Below are 17,602 nucleotides of genomic sequence, written 5' to 3' on the forward strand. Positions count from 1 at the left end.
TTTTCCCTACCGAGATGGAGGCCAGCACCAGGCTGGAGGCCAGCACCAGGCATCATGGCCACAGGCAACAATCAGGGGTTAAAAGTAAAACTGAAAAAAAAAAAAAAAAAGTAAAACTGAAAATAAAAAGAACCAGCCTTGATTATTCATGTATGCCAAATAAGTGTACTGCATACAATATATCATTTTGTCTTTATAATATGACTGAGGCTCAGAGAGGTTGAACAACTTGTTACTGGACACACGGCTAGTTACCGACAGAGCCTGGAACAGTAATTAAAAATACGTTGGTTCGACTACTGCCTGCCAGTATTGAGTACTTTTCGTTCACTCATTCGGCAAATACAAATTCAGGGCTGCCTATGCGGGAGCACTGTGGATCCTTGCTACTTTGCTTTTTGACTTGCATATGGTTAGGCTGAAACATTAGTAACAGATTGGGTTTGTTGACATTTTGAGGAGGACTGATAAATGGCATCCCTCGTCTTCACTGAACTGAGATATCATTAAGAAGCAGATACAGGAATCAGACAGGTGCAGATCAAAATGCAGTGTTAATATTGACATGGTGAAATGTGAGGATATGGCTCAGTGTATAGCCACAGTCGGGCTCCCAACGTGACCTTCCCTGAAATCCACTCCCTACCTCTGGGGATGGGCAGACTTCCCGAGGTTGGGCTGGTGTGCAAAGGGGAGCCCCGCACGGGCTGAGCCCCACAGGCCCAGTCCCCCTTCTCTCCTCCCCTTCAGACTAATCCCTCCCCTGAGGGAAGGGTCCCAAGCAGGGGGCTCCCCTGGGAGGCATGCCCCGAAGAACAAATGAGAAGATCATGTGACTTCGCTTGCAGACCCAGCCCCACACGTGGGGAGCACAGTACATGCCGGACCTCCGCGCCTCAACCCTCTCGATCAGACAAGACTGCAGTGCTCTGGAAAAGTGAGTCGAGCAAGAGGGCAGGAGGCATTTACACAGACATTGGCTCTGTTGGAGAGGCAAGAAATAAAAGAGAAGCAGAGATGAGGCCCCATCGAACGAGTTTCTTTAAGATGGACTTAGGCTTTTCCAAATACTGGTGGGAGGGCAGGAGAAGGGAGAGCTGAGGGTCACAGATCCAGGAGAGAGAAAGCACTGTTGTCAGACAAGGCCCCCCAGAATTTGGAGGCAGTAGAATGCCCACGGCCATGCCGGGGTTAAGGGGAGGGAGGGACAGTACAGAAGGAGAAGAGAGTGATGTGGATGCTGGCGAGGTGTGGGTCTGGTGGCAGAGAATGGAGGGGCTTTCTTATTTTTTGCCTGGGAAGGAAGGCATGGTCGCTTAAAAGATGACTATTCAAAGGCTCTCTTTCAACTTTCCAGCTGATCTCTAAGCATCTCTCTGGGTTAACCCATTCTCATAGGATCGAAGTCTTCTCTACCGTGTTGGATATTGCTTTGCTAGGCACCCTATTAACTCAACCTAGAACTCTTTGCTTCGCTTTTCATGCTGAGGTCAATTTCATAAACATAAGTTAGGCAGACTTTGAGAGGCTAGGCTAGAATCCTGATACCTTATGCAACCTTGCTTCTGGGTTTAGAGCATGCATTCTAGGTACACACTCACTGTCTTATAATTGGTATTTTGGAACACATCTCTCCATAAAGGATCCCATTACCCCTCTCAGTGATTTTAACTATTTGGGGAAATCATAGAAGAAGTTGAGCCTCTTTGGTGTGTCGGTGTAGGGAGGAGAGCCAAGAGTAGCCAATGAAGTGACTTCAGCCAATACACTTGGACTTCCCGTCTCTTGCTTATTAGGCAAAATGGCATCTTCCAGCCCAGGGATCAGGTGCTCCTGTCCTGGATGCTTGATGGTGGATGAATAAAAAAATGTAGCAGTTCCCAGCCTGCAACTGACACCTTTTTCCTATTAAGCAAAGCAAGCTTAAGAATGATCCATTATGTGAACTGCCTTCAATTCTGTCTTCCCCAGCATTCATTCCAGTGAGAAATCCTTTAAAAGGGAGTCAGTAAATCTAATTCCAGTCATGGATCCTTCTGAAGATTCTAAAGTGGAGTATTTCCCTTCATGCCCACTCCAAATTACAAAGCAGATGAATAAATGCTTCTCCCTTGCCTGTTTCTGGCTCGAGGGGTGAGCCTGGTGGAAGCCTGTGGTGGCATGCAGCACCTCCCCACCCTGGACTGCACTCAGGAAGACAGTTCACAGCCCAGGACCCCCACTCCCAGCACCCTTGTTCGATGGCCCCCCCACGGGGGCCTTAGACATGCCACACACAGTTACTGCTCATCTGTGGTAAGCCATTAACATCACAGGGAAGAACTCTCTCTTGAATTTCTTCCATTTAAAAATTATTTCTCCCACCCCGGATTGTGCCCCGGTGCCCTAACAAACGTTTCTTTTCTGTGGCATAATGGTAAATTCCTCCCACTTATCACCCTATCAGTTCTGGAGGATAAAAAAATAGTCCTCCACCAGGTCTGCCCTGGCTCCTCTTTGCAGGGTTTCCCCAAATCCATCGTGTGCCCAGTGGTGGTTTTGTGAAGGGCCAGGCTCATTTAATCTTTCTGTTGTGATGTGCAAAGATCCCGAAAAAGGAAAGATCAGTGATTTATATGAAACACTTGAGCTTCTTCTCTCCATCCTCCTCCTCCAAGAAGATGTCATAACCAGTCCATCAGGGCTCTGAGCTCCGTGTGTGTTCTCTCCCCTGTCCCCATCAGAGATCTGTGTCAAGTTAGAGCTAAATCAGGGGACACATTTAATTAAAAGACAAATGGCAAAATAGGGTTATGGTAGATGCTTTCTAACTGTGGTCTGTTAGAGTTTAATTATGCATCGTAAATTGTGAAAGCCAATCCACTGAGTGTCTTTGCGTGCTCCTGTTCTTTTTAATCACAAAGAAAATGTTCTCAGCTGCTGACAGGATGGGACTCGGCGTCTGTGCAGAGCAACTTGATCTTACCCGATGGTGACTCAGCAACTTGCCAAATCCAATTAGCAGTTTTGTAGCTACTTACTCAAAAGGACCATAGTAAAGCCTGACTTCAGACATCTCAAACCGCCAGATCTCCCAGCCAACGATCTGCTTGTTTGTAATCAATCATCATGGCCAGGGTGCAATAGAACAGGTACTGGGTACCATGGTGAGTTAGAAACGTGCTTCCTCCTAGGTCCCAGCTCTTCATCCAGCCTTACCTTTGATGGAGACATAAGCACTTGGAGACTCAGAGTGAAGAGGCCAGAAATCCTAGTGACCATCTAGTGCATATGAAGGAGTGGAGGCCCAGAGATGTTAGGTGCTTGCTCAGGATGACCTGGGTGGTTAGGGGAAAGGCTAACATCATGGGAACCCAAACTTGTTGATACCCCACATGCTGCTGTTTCCCGGGGCCCCACCCCCACTTCTCTCACCCAGAGCCCCATCTTAGGAAAGGGGTAGCAATGTGTCCTGGAGAGGTCCTGCAGACTCTGCCCCCACTAGCAGAGCAGGTGAGGTGGGCAAGTCACCCAACCCCTCTGGCTCTCTGTTTCTCTATTGTTGCCATGGGAGTAAAGCTATTTAAGACAGTTTTGAGAAGTATGTAAGATGGTATACTCAGAGTATATTATAAAAGTACTTAGTACTTTTTAAACAGAAGTGCCCAAAACAAAGTAACAATTCAGCCCCCAGAATTCCCTTCCCTCTTGATTTGGGGGCATTGAGACAGAGGGAGGGTAAGAGAGAAGTGAGAGGGCAAGTACATGTGTTGCATGGAAACATTGAATCCAAGTCACTTCTGCAAGCCCTGAAAAAAGCAGGTGGCCAGAGGGGGCTCTTCTTTGAACGTCAGTTTATTTGGTTGGTAACAAAGAGAAAGGGTGCCCCGTCTGGCATTTTTGCTGGAAGGCCCAGAATTTATACCTCTCCCTCTATTCCGGCTGTAGAGTTCTACCCAGTGTCTGCCAAACAGGACATTAGGTCCCTCTGCAGCTTTTCTCTCTGGACACTTGTCTGTGCTTTGGGAGTTGCTGTTTTTGCCATTGGCCCAGACTTATATGTAGACCTAGCGACTAAGGGACATGAGCGTCTTCTAATGAATTCTAAAAAATGACTGGCTGTGGCACAGGGCTATCAGTCATCCAGGCGTTTCTTATGCCTCCCCTCCTGTACCCATGTTAACATGCTTATAAATTTCATGGCTTTGTCCTATCCGTTGAAAAGAGAACAGCAGATCTGTCTCCTCTCTCTGCTCTATGTTGATTTTTCCTGTGGCCAGAGGTAACTGCAGAACCTGGTTTTCAAAAACAAAAGCAACCAGGCTAGAGCTTCCAAATCAAGAGCAGTCCACACAGTGTTTCAGAGAGAGACTCGCCAGCCACTTCCCTATAGTCTTAATGAAAACCAGGAGTCCAGATTCACCCAGCACCATGGTGATGCTAACGAGAAGCTACTCAGATGTCATGCAGTCAGAGGGGCTCAAAGGCCAGGAACAGTGTGATGGTGAGTGTATAGATAGTACTTAGCACCTGGGGCCCAATAAATTTCTGTTAATCTTAATGCTCTTGTTTATTTTTCTCTTCTTCGGTAAATCTGGGGACACATAACTTTTTTATTAATCTAAGTAAATGTGTGTACTGCTCACAAAACAAGTTAATTAGCAAAGGTTATGATGCTAATACTAATTGTAGTAACTGGTATCTTTTATCAAGTATTTTTTTGTGTCAGGCACTGTGTTAGAATCTTCACAAGACGTAGTGTTAGCCCCATGTAAAAGTGTTAAAAATTAGGCTTACAGAGATCCAGCAACTTTCCAGAAAGAAATCGCACCTAGTATGTGCTGCGGGCAGCACTCACATCACACTGTTCCTGGCTTATATATACTCTGGAAGTATATAGCAGTAGGGTCTTTATTTTATTCTGCCATCATTCTGGAACCTTCCTAACTCACTGCTATCTTATTCTGAGCTAATTGTCATACATGAAAGAGACAGACATACTCTTTGGTCAACTGTTCTGGCAATCTGTCCAAAACACACACTGCCCAACTGGGCAACTCATTCCTTTGCCCAGCAAAAAAAAAAAAAAAAAAAAAAAATCAGCATGAAATAATGAAATATGAAATGAGCGAACCTAAAGATGTTAGACCACACTAGTAGTTTCTTCAAGGCATGACAATGTGTCACATTGCCCCGTGAGTCCAACTGAGGTGTCTTGATATTTTGCCTTTGAAAGTAACCCATGGGCACTCTTCTCAAACCTTGCCTAATTATTCATAAAGGACAGATTCAGCTTCAGAAGAGTATGTAAGAAATGTAAGCTTGATATCTTTATATTTTTGAAGTAAGAAAATACTTGTTTTCACTGAGTTTGAAAATGGATAACTGTAATTCAATAATATTTTGAAATGGTTTACTGACTCTGACTTACTTTATTCGTACTTTCTTCAAAGTTGCTGACAATGCTTTGCTCACATGACTTCAGTTTTTTCCTAACTGAAGGACTAGTTAGGAACAAATAGCACTGCTTCCGTTTTATTGAGACCTGGAGAGGTCCCTGGATTTATCCAAGTAGCAAAGATATCTAGACCACCAAAAAAGCTATGTTGAACCGGCCCACCTCCCTTGCCTGAAGCAAAATTGCTTTTTCATGGAAGTACATTTTAGGGCTATCCCCTCAAGTTTCATCAAAGGAATAGCCTTAGGAAACTCACTACTGCCTTGAAATAGTGATAGGCTTGAGACATTGGCCACTAAATAGCAGCCAGTATCCCCAGCCCAGGATTAAAAGCATAGCTTTGGAGGGCGCCTGGGTGGCTCAGCTGGTTAAGCGACTGCCTTCGGCTCAGGTCATGATCCTGGAGTCCCGGGATCGAGTCCCGCATCGGGCTCCCTGCTCGGCGGGGAGTCTGCTTCTCCCTCTGACCCTCTTCCCTCTCATGCTCTCTCTATCTCTCATTCTCTCTCTCTCAAATAAATAAATTAAAAAAAAAAAAAAGCATAGCTTTGGAGATATTTGGACACTTCGATTGTAATCCTGTGTCTTAACCTACTGTTTGAGAGAGCTGGGCAAGTCACTTTTAACCTCTCTGAGCTATAGTTTTCTCACCTGCAAAATAGGGGAAATACTTCCCATTATGGTGGGACTGTGATAAGAATTAAATGGGATAATTCATGTAGACAAACTAAGTGACCCATAAAACATAGCCATTATTAATCAGAAGTTCCTTGTGGGAAGCCCCACCTGAGAAATCTCTTTTAGAATGTTATGTTGAGGTAAGTTTTGCTTCCCTAAAGAATTATGGTCTTCTCTCCTCTCAGGCAGTACAAACCATGGAATTGATAAGGCTTTCTTTTCATTTTGTTTGCCAGTTCTGAAGCAAGTTTATTATCTCCACTAGTTCAAAAGCAGCCTGCAGATCTGGGTTCTGTGCTCTCCATGTTTGACTTTGTCTTCATCAATCTCATATTCTCCCTTATTCTGGCTTTGTTTGTTTTTCTTTTTCTCCCCCATATTTTCTATTTATGATGAGGATAAAATGAAACATGAAAGCGCCTAGCACTGAGTACATAGTAGATCATTCTTCCCTTTAAAATGTTTTTTCTTGGGGCACCGGGGTGACTCAGTCGGTTAAGCGCCCAACTCTTGATTTCAGCCCAGGTCGTGATCTCAGGCCTGTGAGACTGAGCCCTGTGTTCGGCTCCGTGCTGAGCAGGGAACCTGCTTAGGATTCTCTCTCCCTCTCTCTCTGTCCCTCCACCCCATCCCTGCTTTCTCTCTCTAAAAATAAATAAATAAAATAAAATAAAATAATAAATAAAATAAAATAAAATAATAAAATAAAATAAAATATTAATAAAATAAAATGGTTTTTTCTTTCTTCTTTCACCCTTTCTTTCTTTATACTTCCTACACTTTCTCCGCTAAGTAATATTTACTAATAAATTTATTCTTTCCCTGTTTTGTGATAAAGTCCTAGTCATATCTCTAAAAGCATCCTATAATTTAATTGGTAAATAATAATCATTACTGTGATATCCCTGGTTAAAAGTAGTTAATGGTGGAGCACCTGGGTGGCTCAGTCAGTTGAGCATCTGACTGTTGGTTTCGGCTCAGTCTTGATCTCAGGGTTGTGCGATTGAGCTCCGCATCGGGCTCCACACTCAGTGCAGAGTCAGTTTGAGATTCTCTCTGTCCCTCTCCCTCTGCCCCTCCCCCCCACTCGTGCAGTGTCTCTCTTTCTTTCTCTCTCTCTCAAATAAATAAATAAATCTTAAAAATAAAGTTAATGGTGCCTGCAGCAGACATTAACAGGCTGAACAGAGAGTGCCTACAACAAAAGGATGAGCATACTTGAATGAAAAGGAAGCGAGTCCCCACATATTCTAGCTGTGGCCTTCACTAAGTCACTGCTTCTCTCTGGGCCTGGGCCTGGTTCTGCAGAAGGTAGTGACAGTGTCCACCTCTCAGGATGGCCGTGTGGGTCTCACGCAGTAAGACCATGTGGGTCCAAGGCTCTGGAAGCTGCATCACTTTATAATTGTTAATTTTTCTTATTGTTGCTACTTTTCTTAGTAACAAAGTATCTTCAGTTTTACAAAGACTGTCTGATGGCAAAGCCCAGAGCTTTCTTTAATTTTATCAATATTTGGAATTTAAACGTAGTTTTCATATAGGTCTTACAGGTTCTAGGATACGTCTCTGTCGGTGTGGTTTCCTCTTGTTAGCTCTTCAGGGGAATAGATAGTCTGGGACGGTCATGTCCTCCTCTAGATGGTAAAAATAAATCCCTGGGGAATGCCCATAACTGTGGTATGACTATAAAGTAGTACACAAACATTCCGGCAACTTCTGAGTTGCTCACTGACACTTGCACAGGGCACCTTCTCTGACCTACCCCTTTAAGTTAATTGGCCCTTTATGTAGCCTCATGGCTCCATGTACCTCTTCTTCAAGCCCAGTACGGTAGTTGCAGTTTATATTTCTTTGTAATTCTTTGATTAATGCCTATATCTCTGTGAGTTTCATGAGGTCAGGTCTGTTCTGTTTTGTTTTATTCCACCATTAGGTCCTTAATACCTGGCAAAATACATGACGTATATTGGATATTCACTTCATCTGTTGGATGCATGGATGAATGGATGGATGGATGGACAGACGCATAGACGGACATTTAATCTCAGAGACAGTGATGTTCAGCATTATATGTGCTGCCTCCAACTCTGCCTGCCAGTAGTCCTGGGAGTCCCCCTGCCAGGGCTGTCGTGGGGCAGAATCTGGGCCCAATGAGGAGAAACCTAGGAAGCACTAGTCAGCTCAGTGTAAAGGGAATCTCCCTCTCAGACTGCAGTGGGGAAATGGGCAGCCCCAGAAGTAATCCAGCATAAGGCTTTGTAGAAAGAGCTCAAGCATGGGCCAGAAAATCTTTACGGTCCCATGTCTTGGATTCTGTAATTCCATAAAACACGTTTCTTGTATGATGAATCCTTAACCAAGATATCACTGCTGTATCCCAGCCTAGAATACTATGGATAGAAGAAGCTCATCCTAACAGCCAAGTCTCTGTTTTGTCACTCTCTCCCTCAACCTCCCACTCACTATTTGTCAAGACTTCGTACTATTAATTAGACCCAGAGAGTCCCTCCTCGAAAACATTTGTAAAATAACTGTAAGTCATTGGAAATGTATATATAAGTTTCTCTTTCCTAATACTTCCTTCATAGTTAGACACTGAGTCTTTCTTAAAGTAATTAGCACATTTCATCCATTACTCACTAAAGAAATATAAGCTATACAACATAACACAGTTATGGGTAATTCTACTTACAATAATGGGATTGAGGATAGATCTATAGCATACCCTTGGTTGGGTGGCTGTTACTATCAGATCAATGATACGGTAAACCGTAATATCTGAGTAATCCTCTGTTGTTTGGGGGGAGTGAGATCTGAAGTTCACTGAGGGCCAGACTCTAGAGGCAATAAAACTGCCCAGAGCAGTCATAAGATATTGTAGAGACATGATCCTGGACTCTGTTGTTTTGGTTGATTGCTTAAAGATGCATTTTCTTTTGAGGCTTCTGAACCAGGAACATAAGGCCCTCATCTATAATCCCCACCCACCCTGCAGCCTCCTCCCCCTACCAGTTCTGTACTATAGAAGAGTGTAGACCCAGACCAGCCACTCTGAAGTACTCGCCTCTCCTCAATCTGTCCATGCATGTCCGTGCTTCTGTCTGTGCCTTTGCAGAAATGACCCTTCCCTCGTACAGGGTCAATCACTTCCTGCACATGCTGTGACCAAAGCTGGTTTCCAGCTGTGATTGCAGCCTTCTCCCAGCAGATGATGAATCCTCCGGACAGCTCTTCACTGGACCATTTATCCCTGCAACATACACTCAGCAACTCCACGTTGAAATGGAAGAGGAAAAAGATATAATGAATGGCCTCCCGCCAGTACTTGTGTCATTTTGCCAGCTAGATGTACCCCTTGGCCTTCACCTGCAATAATCCTAATCATACTTTAAGATCTAAATCTAATCTCATCTCCCCTGTCAATCTTTCTCACTGCTAAGTCATTTACAGTCCATGTCATTCATTTAACATTAGCATGAATAGCTTTGTCCTATTGGTATCTTTTCATGTATAAATGTCTTAAGCCCCAAATAGATGGTAATCTAGACTAATCCTTCTTTTTGTATTATTTTGGGATACTTCTTCCCTCTAACACTGCCACTGAGTTGTGCACAGAAAAGCCACTCCATGAATATTTATGTATTGATCAAGCAATTCGTATTTTGTATCTCCCACAATGTCTGCCTCAGCACAGGATAAATAATTGCTGATCAATTGATTGAGTTGGAAATGTAGCACTTCACCTACCACAAATCTTCTGTTTTGTAACCTGACTTATCCACCAAAGTGTCAACACATTTGGGAAGCTGCCATGTAACAGTAGAGAGTTAAAGTTAGCTCTGTTGACTTTGGCTTGGCAGACTAAGCCAGGGAGAAAAATAAAACCTCTTCCAAATTTTCCACACAACCAAAAAGCACAGAGCTTTGGAAATCTGTGCAAAATGAGCCATTACTCCAAGTTTGTTAGAAGTGTATGAGGATGGCTTGGAAAATCATGGAATAGTTGAAGAGAATTGTTCAAATTGTTCAAATGTGGTCAAACCTTGTTATAGCTTTATGAGCAGGATATCATAAAAATTCATTTGTGTAAAATGCAGGGCAGCTTAGTAGCTAGGTTAACGAAATCAGAATGAGCCATTTGGGGAGGATGGAGACCAACCACGTTATACCCTTGCCAACAGTCCTGCCGCATGGATAGCAACCATTGCGGGGGTGGAGGGGGGTTGTTCCTGTCTTTTATTTGTTTTGGTTTTTTTTTTTAAGATTTTATTTGTTTATTTGAGAGGGAGAGAATGAGAGACAGAGAGCACAAGAGGGAAGAGGGTCAGAGGGAGAAGCAGACTCCCCGCTGAGCAGGGAGCCTGATGTGGGACTCGATCCCGGGACTCCAGGATCATGACCTGAGCCGAAGGCAGTCGCTTAACCAACTGAGCCACCCAGGCGCCCTTTTATTTGTTTTTAATATATATGTGAGTTCCCAACCTCCATTTCTAGTAATAGTCAGCTAGGTTATTTGGGCCAACCTCCTCAAATTTTATTTTAATAAAATATACATAAAATTGACCTTTTTCACCATTTTTAGGTGTATGGTTCTGTGGCATTAGGCACATTCACACTGTTGTGCAACCATCACCACCATCCATCTCCAGGTCTTTTTCATCTTCCCAGACCCAAACTCTCTATCCCCATTCAACACTTAACTCCTCCTTCCCCTTCCCCTTCCCCTAAGTCCCTGGCAACCACCCTTCCACTTTCTGTCTCTGTGAGTTTCACAACTCTAGGGACCGTATATAAGTGGAATTCTATGTTTGACCTTTTGTGTCTGGCTCATTTCACTTAATATGATGCCCTCAAGTTTCCTCCATGTTGTAGGTATCGTAGTAGGGACCCACTTTTACAAATGGGGAGTTGAAGCTCCGATAATTCATCTTAGGTCATTCAGATCTTTCCGTGAGGCCCAAAGTAGAGGCTCTATAATCCTTAGGTACATAAATAATAATACTAATTGGTAACTATAAGCCTAAACTATGCTAAACACTTAACATGTATTATTTTCATGCAGTTTCTTTAAAAAACCCTATAAGTTCATTATCCGTATCTTGGAATGAGAACCTGGATCAGAGATTAAGAACTGCTCCAAGATCCTCTAGTGGAGAACTCATGGCACTGGTTAGTCTCTATCTTGTGCCTTTCCATAAGAGATTTTATTCAGTGATTTCCCCAAAGCAATTATTTTCGTATATGCATGCACGTAGAAACCAAGAACATTGGCTCCACTCCCCAGGAGGCACGAGCGTGAACTTCTTCCTCCTGCAGAGCTTGGCATAAGACACTCATTGGGAAGTACCAGGAGAAGTTACAGGGATTGATGGGAATAAAACCCTGGGGGTGCTTTGAAACTTCCCTGAGGACCTGACAAGTGTTTGATGTGAAAAAGCTTTTCTTGCCTGCAAAATGTGTGTCTCTGAGGAGCTCTTAAGTTGCCAACACGCGAGATGACTGGGAGCTGGGCGGGGGTTGGGGAAGGCAAGTTTGAAAGCAACTCCACTCAAGCTGCACCCAGCAAGTTCCTTTTTCCTGGCTCTGACTCTCCCTCCATCAAGGCCTGGATTGGAGTTGTCTTTCCCAAGGCAGTAACTGTCAGAGGAACCATCTGGTTTGGTTTCTTGTGACTGACTCCCAGGAACAGAAATCCCTCTGGGAAGAAATCGTAACCACAGCAGCAAGCAGCAGTGAGAGGCAACTCTGATGCTGGCTAGCTAGGAACTAGGGGGAGGCCCCCGCTCCGAATGGCCTGCCAGGGACCTACCATTTTGAGAATGAGAAAGGCAAACCTCTTGGTTCTGGAGAGTATGGGGGTGGGTCAGGGGGGAGGGTAGTTTGTGGAGAGAGGCTGACAGGTGTCCAAAGTGTCTGTTACAACTCGAGGTCTGCCTTCTACAGGAAGACTTTCTCAGTAGGCTCTCTCAAGCTGTAACCCATCCCCATTAAGCCAACTCCCTTCCCTCTTGCTTTGATCACTAATATCACTAATGCATCTTATGTCCATGCATTAGCCTGTCTGGAAATTGCCCCAGATCAGGGCCCCTGCTCTTTCATTCCATGCAGGCTCACAAATGCTGCTGGCTGGCTGGCTCATTTCCTCCACATGTGCATTTACTCTAGAAACTCATCTGTCCTCTGCACTAACTCTTGGAATGTTAGAGCCTGAAGGAGCTTTGGGCCCATTCAGTCTGGCCCTCTCACTGAGGAGGCCACACAGACATTGCTGGGGCTTGGACTGGGAACTAGGCCTCCTGCCTCCCACGCCTGTGTGTTCACCCCAGAGATGCTCACAGGGAAGCACCAGAGGGAAGAATCATTTGCTGAAGGAGGATGTGTGGGGGGAGTGCAGCGTGGCTGATGTCACAGCCAGCACCAGCCCCATCACGGCCATGAAGGGAACGGTCCTCCGCTCAGGCTCCTCCCTGGTGGCTGCAGGACCCTGGCGGACCACTGGTCCCCGGGTGTGAGCTGGTTGGGTCGGGGTTCTCCTCACTTGCTTACCTCTGTGCAGCTCAGTGCCTGGAACATGCTATTTGTGGAAAGACTAAAGGAATCTGTGAGTAGACCAGTGATAAACGCTTGAAACTCAAATGTTCTAAATCTCTGTTAAAAATTCAAGCTCCAGCCAGTGACCTACTCGTTTTAGCCAATATCCCAATGCAATGAAATGCCAACACCAAAAGAAAGGTTTAGATTCTTTCTTCAAACTCACTGTAGTGAGATTTGCCCTCTCAAACTCAGTAATGAGTCTTCTCATTTATTTTGCCGATGAATAGAAACCATCAAGTACATAAGAGAGAACTTTTGTTTACCTTGAAAACCACAATTGTCAATGTAGTCTCTTCTCTCCTCCGGGGAAGGTTTCTCGTCCTGAAGATTGTGCCCCTGTGAGTCTGGCGGGGGCGGGCGCTCTGGCAGCTTACCACCGCCCGGGGAGGGGGGCGGAACAAGAGCTGCAGCTGCACACACACACACCCCCATCCCATACTCTCCCCACAGCTCTCTTATTCCCCACAGCTGCTTGGCTTCGCAGCCTGCCCTTTTAATGGCCCCTTAAGTAGGAAAGGCCTTTATTAAAAAGCATCCCTGTCCCAGAGCTTCTCACTCCGTGTCACAGTTATACCTCATGTGTGGCTTTGTGCTCTCTGTTAGTCACAGGGCTGAGCTAGAAAGGAACATGGGCTTACTCCATCTCCTCCTTGAGCAGGAGGATTACAGACATTACCCTTCTCAGTAGCTTGCAAGCCCTGTCACTTCTTAGGGGAAGTTGGGGGTGGAAGGGAGAGGCTGGAGGTGGGACAGGAAGAGAGGAAGAGCGTGCTGGAGCGCTGAGGCTTGCTCCTTAATACTTGGGCTCTGAAACCAAACTGCCTCGTCCGTGTGTGTCTGTAACGAGGTGAAAATTAACCATTTTTAAAGTGGGCGGTTCAGTGGCCTTTAGTACGTTCTCAATGTTAGGCAACCATGCTACCTACCTAGTTCCAGAGCATTTCCTTCACCCCAGAAGAATACCTCGTACCCACTGTTCACCTTAAAACGGCCAGTGATCTTCCCAGCAAACTGTGTTTATTTGGGAATAGCAGAGAATTACAGTCCAGAACAAGCCAGCTATGGCACAACCATAGGCAAATCCCACAAACAAAAGAGAAGAATATTATTTTATGGAGATGGAGGAGGTTGAGAGGGGTCATTTTGGACAGAAGTCCACTGGAGAGAAGCAAGAGTCGGGGTGATGACGGTTTCTCACTGGCTGAGTTTCACGGGTGGTGGATCTCTTGAAGGAGATGTGATGTACATCTTTCCCCGTGGGGGACTGTAATTGATGACTCTCCTGTTGAGACTCTTCCAGTGGGGTCTGTAACAGACACTTCTGTTGGAGTCCGTGGTTAAGCAGTTTCTACCCATACCTCCTTCCCCCACCCTCTGGAAACCACCAGTCTGCTTTCTGTCCATATGAATTGCCCTCTTCTGGATGTTTCGTGTGGATGAAATGATGTGGTACATGATCTGTTGTGTCTGGCTTCTTTCATTCAGTCTGCTTTTGGGGTTCATCCACATTGTAGCAAGTGTCAGTATTTCATTCCTTTAATGACTGAATAATACTCCATGGTGTGGATATACCATATTTTGTTTATCCCTTCATCTCCCTGATGGCCATATCCTGTTTGGCTGTTGTAAATGGAGCTACTGTGAAAATTCTCATGTAAGTGTTTGTTTGAGCACCTGCTTTCAGTTCTTTTGGATATATGCCTAGCAGTGGAATGGCTGGGTCATAGGGTAATTCTCTGTTTAACTCTTTGAGGACCCACCAAACTGTATCCACAGTGGCTGCACCATCTACATTCCCATCAGATTGCCTGGTTTCAAATCCAGTCCTGCCACTTAGTAGCTGTTTCAACTTGGGCGTGTTACTTTGTGCTCCTTTCCTCAGTTTCCTCATTTGTATAACCAGGACAGTAATGCTGTGTACTCCATGGGGTTTGGATGCTTACAGGAGTGAACGCCTGCAAAGGGGTTCGAATGATGCCCGGTGTGCAGGACTCACTACAGAAATGTTTGCTGCTCGTGTATTGAGCGACAGTGAATGTCATGGCAGATACAAGATTGAGAAGCTTTTTGACTAAAAAGGCCCACATTGGGTTGTATAAAAGAATCAAAAGAGCTCTAATTTGCATACTTGGAGCTGGGCACTGAGGGCATCCCTCCTTTGGAGGAATCCATCTCCTTACCTACTCAGTGATAAGCCACAAGATCCCTCAGTTCTGTGACTCGGTGGTTCCTGTGGTGAGCCCGCTCCTCGAGGACGAGGAGCCTCATGACCAACGGCAGCACCACTTCTTCCAGTTCTCCAACAAGCAAAAGGACAGGAGTGTGTCCCAGCAACTAAAAGCTCCAAAAAGAAGTCCCTAGAAAACAATGGGCCGCCTGGGCAGCTCAGTCGGTTGAGCATCTGACTCTTGATTTCAGCTCAGGTCATGATCTCAGGGTCCTGGAATCGAGCCCCACATCAGGCTCCACGCTCAGCATAGAGTCTGCTTGTCACTCTCCCTCTGCTTCTCCCACGGCTCGCATGTGTGCACGCTCTCTCTCTCTCTCAAATAAATAAATTAAATCTTAAAAAAAAAAAAAAGGAGTTCCTAGAAAACAAATAAAACTAAGTCTTCTCTCTCTCACCAGTGATGGTAGGAAAAGGCAAAGCTGGTTGATTTTCAGTTGAATCTATGGAATTATCACCAAATATTCTGCCAATTTTATTTCTCTCAATTTATGAAATTAATCCATATGTTTATGATTCATTTACACCTCACTCATCGAAATGTTTTATAAAAGCTGTTTGAATTGGGGCCTTCTCTGAAGCACACAGAAACAAGATGATAAATTTTTCATTTTGGGTTGGAAATCTCAACTTGTCGAGTGGCCATATTACCAGCTCCTCAGCTAAGTAAGAGATGCCAGAGGAAACCAACGAGAAAATGTACTAACAGTTGCCACAGGGATACTCTGGCCTCACACTTGTGTGGCATTTCATAATTTGCAGAGCCCTGTCACTTTCTAAGTAGGTCTCTGCAACTGTTTGGAAAGCCTGGGGGAGTAGGCGCTGCTGTTAGCTCTTTCAACAGAGCAGGAACGGAGACCCAGGAAAGATGTGTCATGGCCCAGAGATGGAGGAGCCAGTGCTAGGACCCTGGTCTGCTGCACCTCGTAAGGGGCCTCTGTGTCCCTCTCTCGGACAGGGACTTTGGAGGGCGGGCAGAGGCGGTCCCCTGCAGTGCACGCAGCTTGACCTGGCAGTGCTCACCCCCCCACCCCCTGCACACACACACACAGGAAACCATCACACCCTTGCACCGTCTCCAGGTCACTGACAACCTGGGCCCCCCGATCGCAAGGCCACACTTGTTCTCGTAAACGTTTGCATCATCTTCAGGCATCTACAATTCCTCTGCCCTCTTCCTCCCTCCTTAACTCATTTCTCCTGTCTCAGAAACTCAGGATGTTGCAGCATCCAGTTTTGATGGCATCCAGTTGAAAGAAAAGCCTGTCTTCTGTCCCGGGGGAGGCCAAGTGGGGCCTTCCAGCAGCCACGGGAGACGCAGTGCAGGAGGGCACAGTGGGCTGTACCTCTGCACTGGACAGTTTCTTAAGGACCCCAGCAGGGTGGGCCTTGCCCTTCCAGCAGCACCGTGAGGCCGTCCGGTGTATCTGCAGCACAGAGGTGCGCCGGTGGAGAGAGCGTCTTGAAGCATGTGCTCGGAGCATCTGACCTGGGCGCTGCAGTGCTGGGGCTTGTCACATGTCTCTGTGAAGACCCAGTTCTGCAAAAGGCCCCACTACCTGGACCTTGGAAGCATGTCCATATGGCACAATTGTCTGTATGCTTTCCATGGCCTACAGGGATGCGAAGAGAGTGATACCTCTCAGCCTTCTAGAGGGCTAGAGCCCCCGGGGCCAGTCCCAGCCTTGGGACCCCAGTGTGCTTTCCACCCGTGATTGTTTTCTGTGCTGTGAGAAAGGTGGAGGCATACTGGCCTTGGTTCCTAAACCTCTCTGCTTATCAGAGTCCCCTGGGGAGCCGACAAAAAGCCCAAAAGCCCAGAACCCACATCCCACCTGCTGGACCTCGATCTCCAGAGCTTGGCCCCGGGAAAATCAGATGCATAAGAAATGCCCTTGCCAGGGGACTTGAATGCCTCTGGGCCAGTGGGAAGCCGCAGTCCTGATTATTCAAGTCAGAGTTCCCCTAACACCACCTCCCACGAAGCCCGTAAGAGGCCGTTAGTGCGAGCGATGTCCCTCTACCGACTGGATCCCATCCTCAGCTCTCCACTGGGGTTGAGAAGGTCGGAGCCACCAGCACGGCCCCTGTAGGCAGTGGGCACGCCTGTCCCTCACTCACCTGCCTTTCTCTTCTGTTCTCCAGGACGCAGAAGACCAGCCACTGCTACCGCATCACCTACCGCCACATGGAGCGAACCCTGTCCCAGAGAGAGGTCGGGCGCGTGCATCAGGCCGTGCAGGAGGCCGTGGTGCAGCTGCTGGGTGTGGAGGGCAGGTTTTGATGCCACTGCCTGGACCAGGCTGCAGCCTCTCGGGGCTCCAAGGATTTGCGAGAGAGAAAAGGATATTTTGTGGAGACTGGGGCATCCGTCATGTTGTGATAAATGGGTCAGTGTTAGGACTTTCAGAAAATAAAGGATCGCTCTTGAGAAACTGTTGACATAGCATTTGTCTTTTATTTGGGGAAATTGGCGGGGGGGAAGCAATAATATAAGAGTTCCCTCTTCCTTTAAGAAATGCTTTGCCCGTTGGCGCTCAGTGTGGTTAATTGGTCCCTGGGTTCCATTAAACTATAAACACCAGGCGTGTTTCTTGCCCAACAGGCTCTTCCACCCTTGTAATGAGTGAAGCCACACAAAGGGACCTCAGAAACTCCAGACACCA

At 46.1% G+C, this 17,602-nt stretch overlaps 1 protein-coding gene across 9 annotated transcripts in view; it reads left to right on the forward strand.

The window, feature by feature from the left end:
* Positions 1-17,371, forward strand: part of FARS2 (phenylalanyl-tRNA synthetase 2, mitochondrial) — a 536,237-nt gene extending 518,866 nt beyond the window's left edge. For all 9 annotated transcript variants that reach the window (XM_025891117.2, XM_025891118.2, XM_073877541.1 and 6 more), the window contains one exon: positions 17,082-17,371. In XM_025891117.2, coding sequence (XP_025746902.2) covers positions 17,082-17,220 — 139 coding nt within the window. In that variant the 3' untranslated portion in view covers positions 17,221-17,371. The remainder of the gene's footprint in view (positions 1-17,081) is intronic.
* Positions 17,372-17,602: the final 231 nt, after the last annotated feature.

Source organism: Callorhinus ursinus, unplaced genomic scaffold, assembly GCF_003265705.2.
Source record: "Callorhinus ursinus isolate GAN/ISIS: 27379988/994484 unplaced genomic scaffold, GSC_fseal_2.0 scaffold26, whole genome shotgun sequence".
Classification (NCBI taxonomy): Eukaryota; Metazoa; Chordata; class Mammalia; order Carnivora; family Otariidae; genus Callorhinus; species Callorhinus ursinus.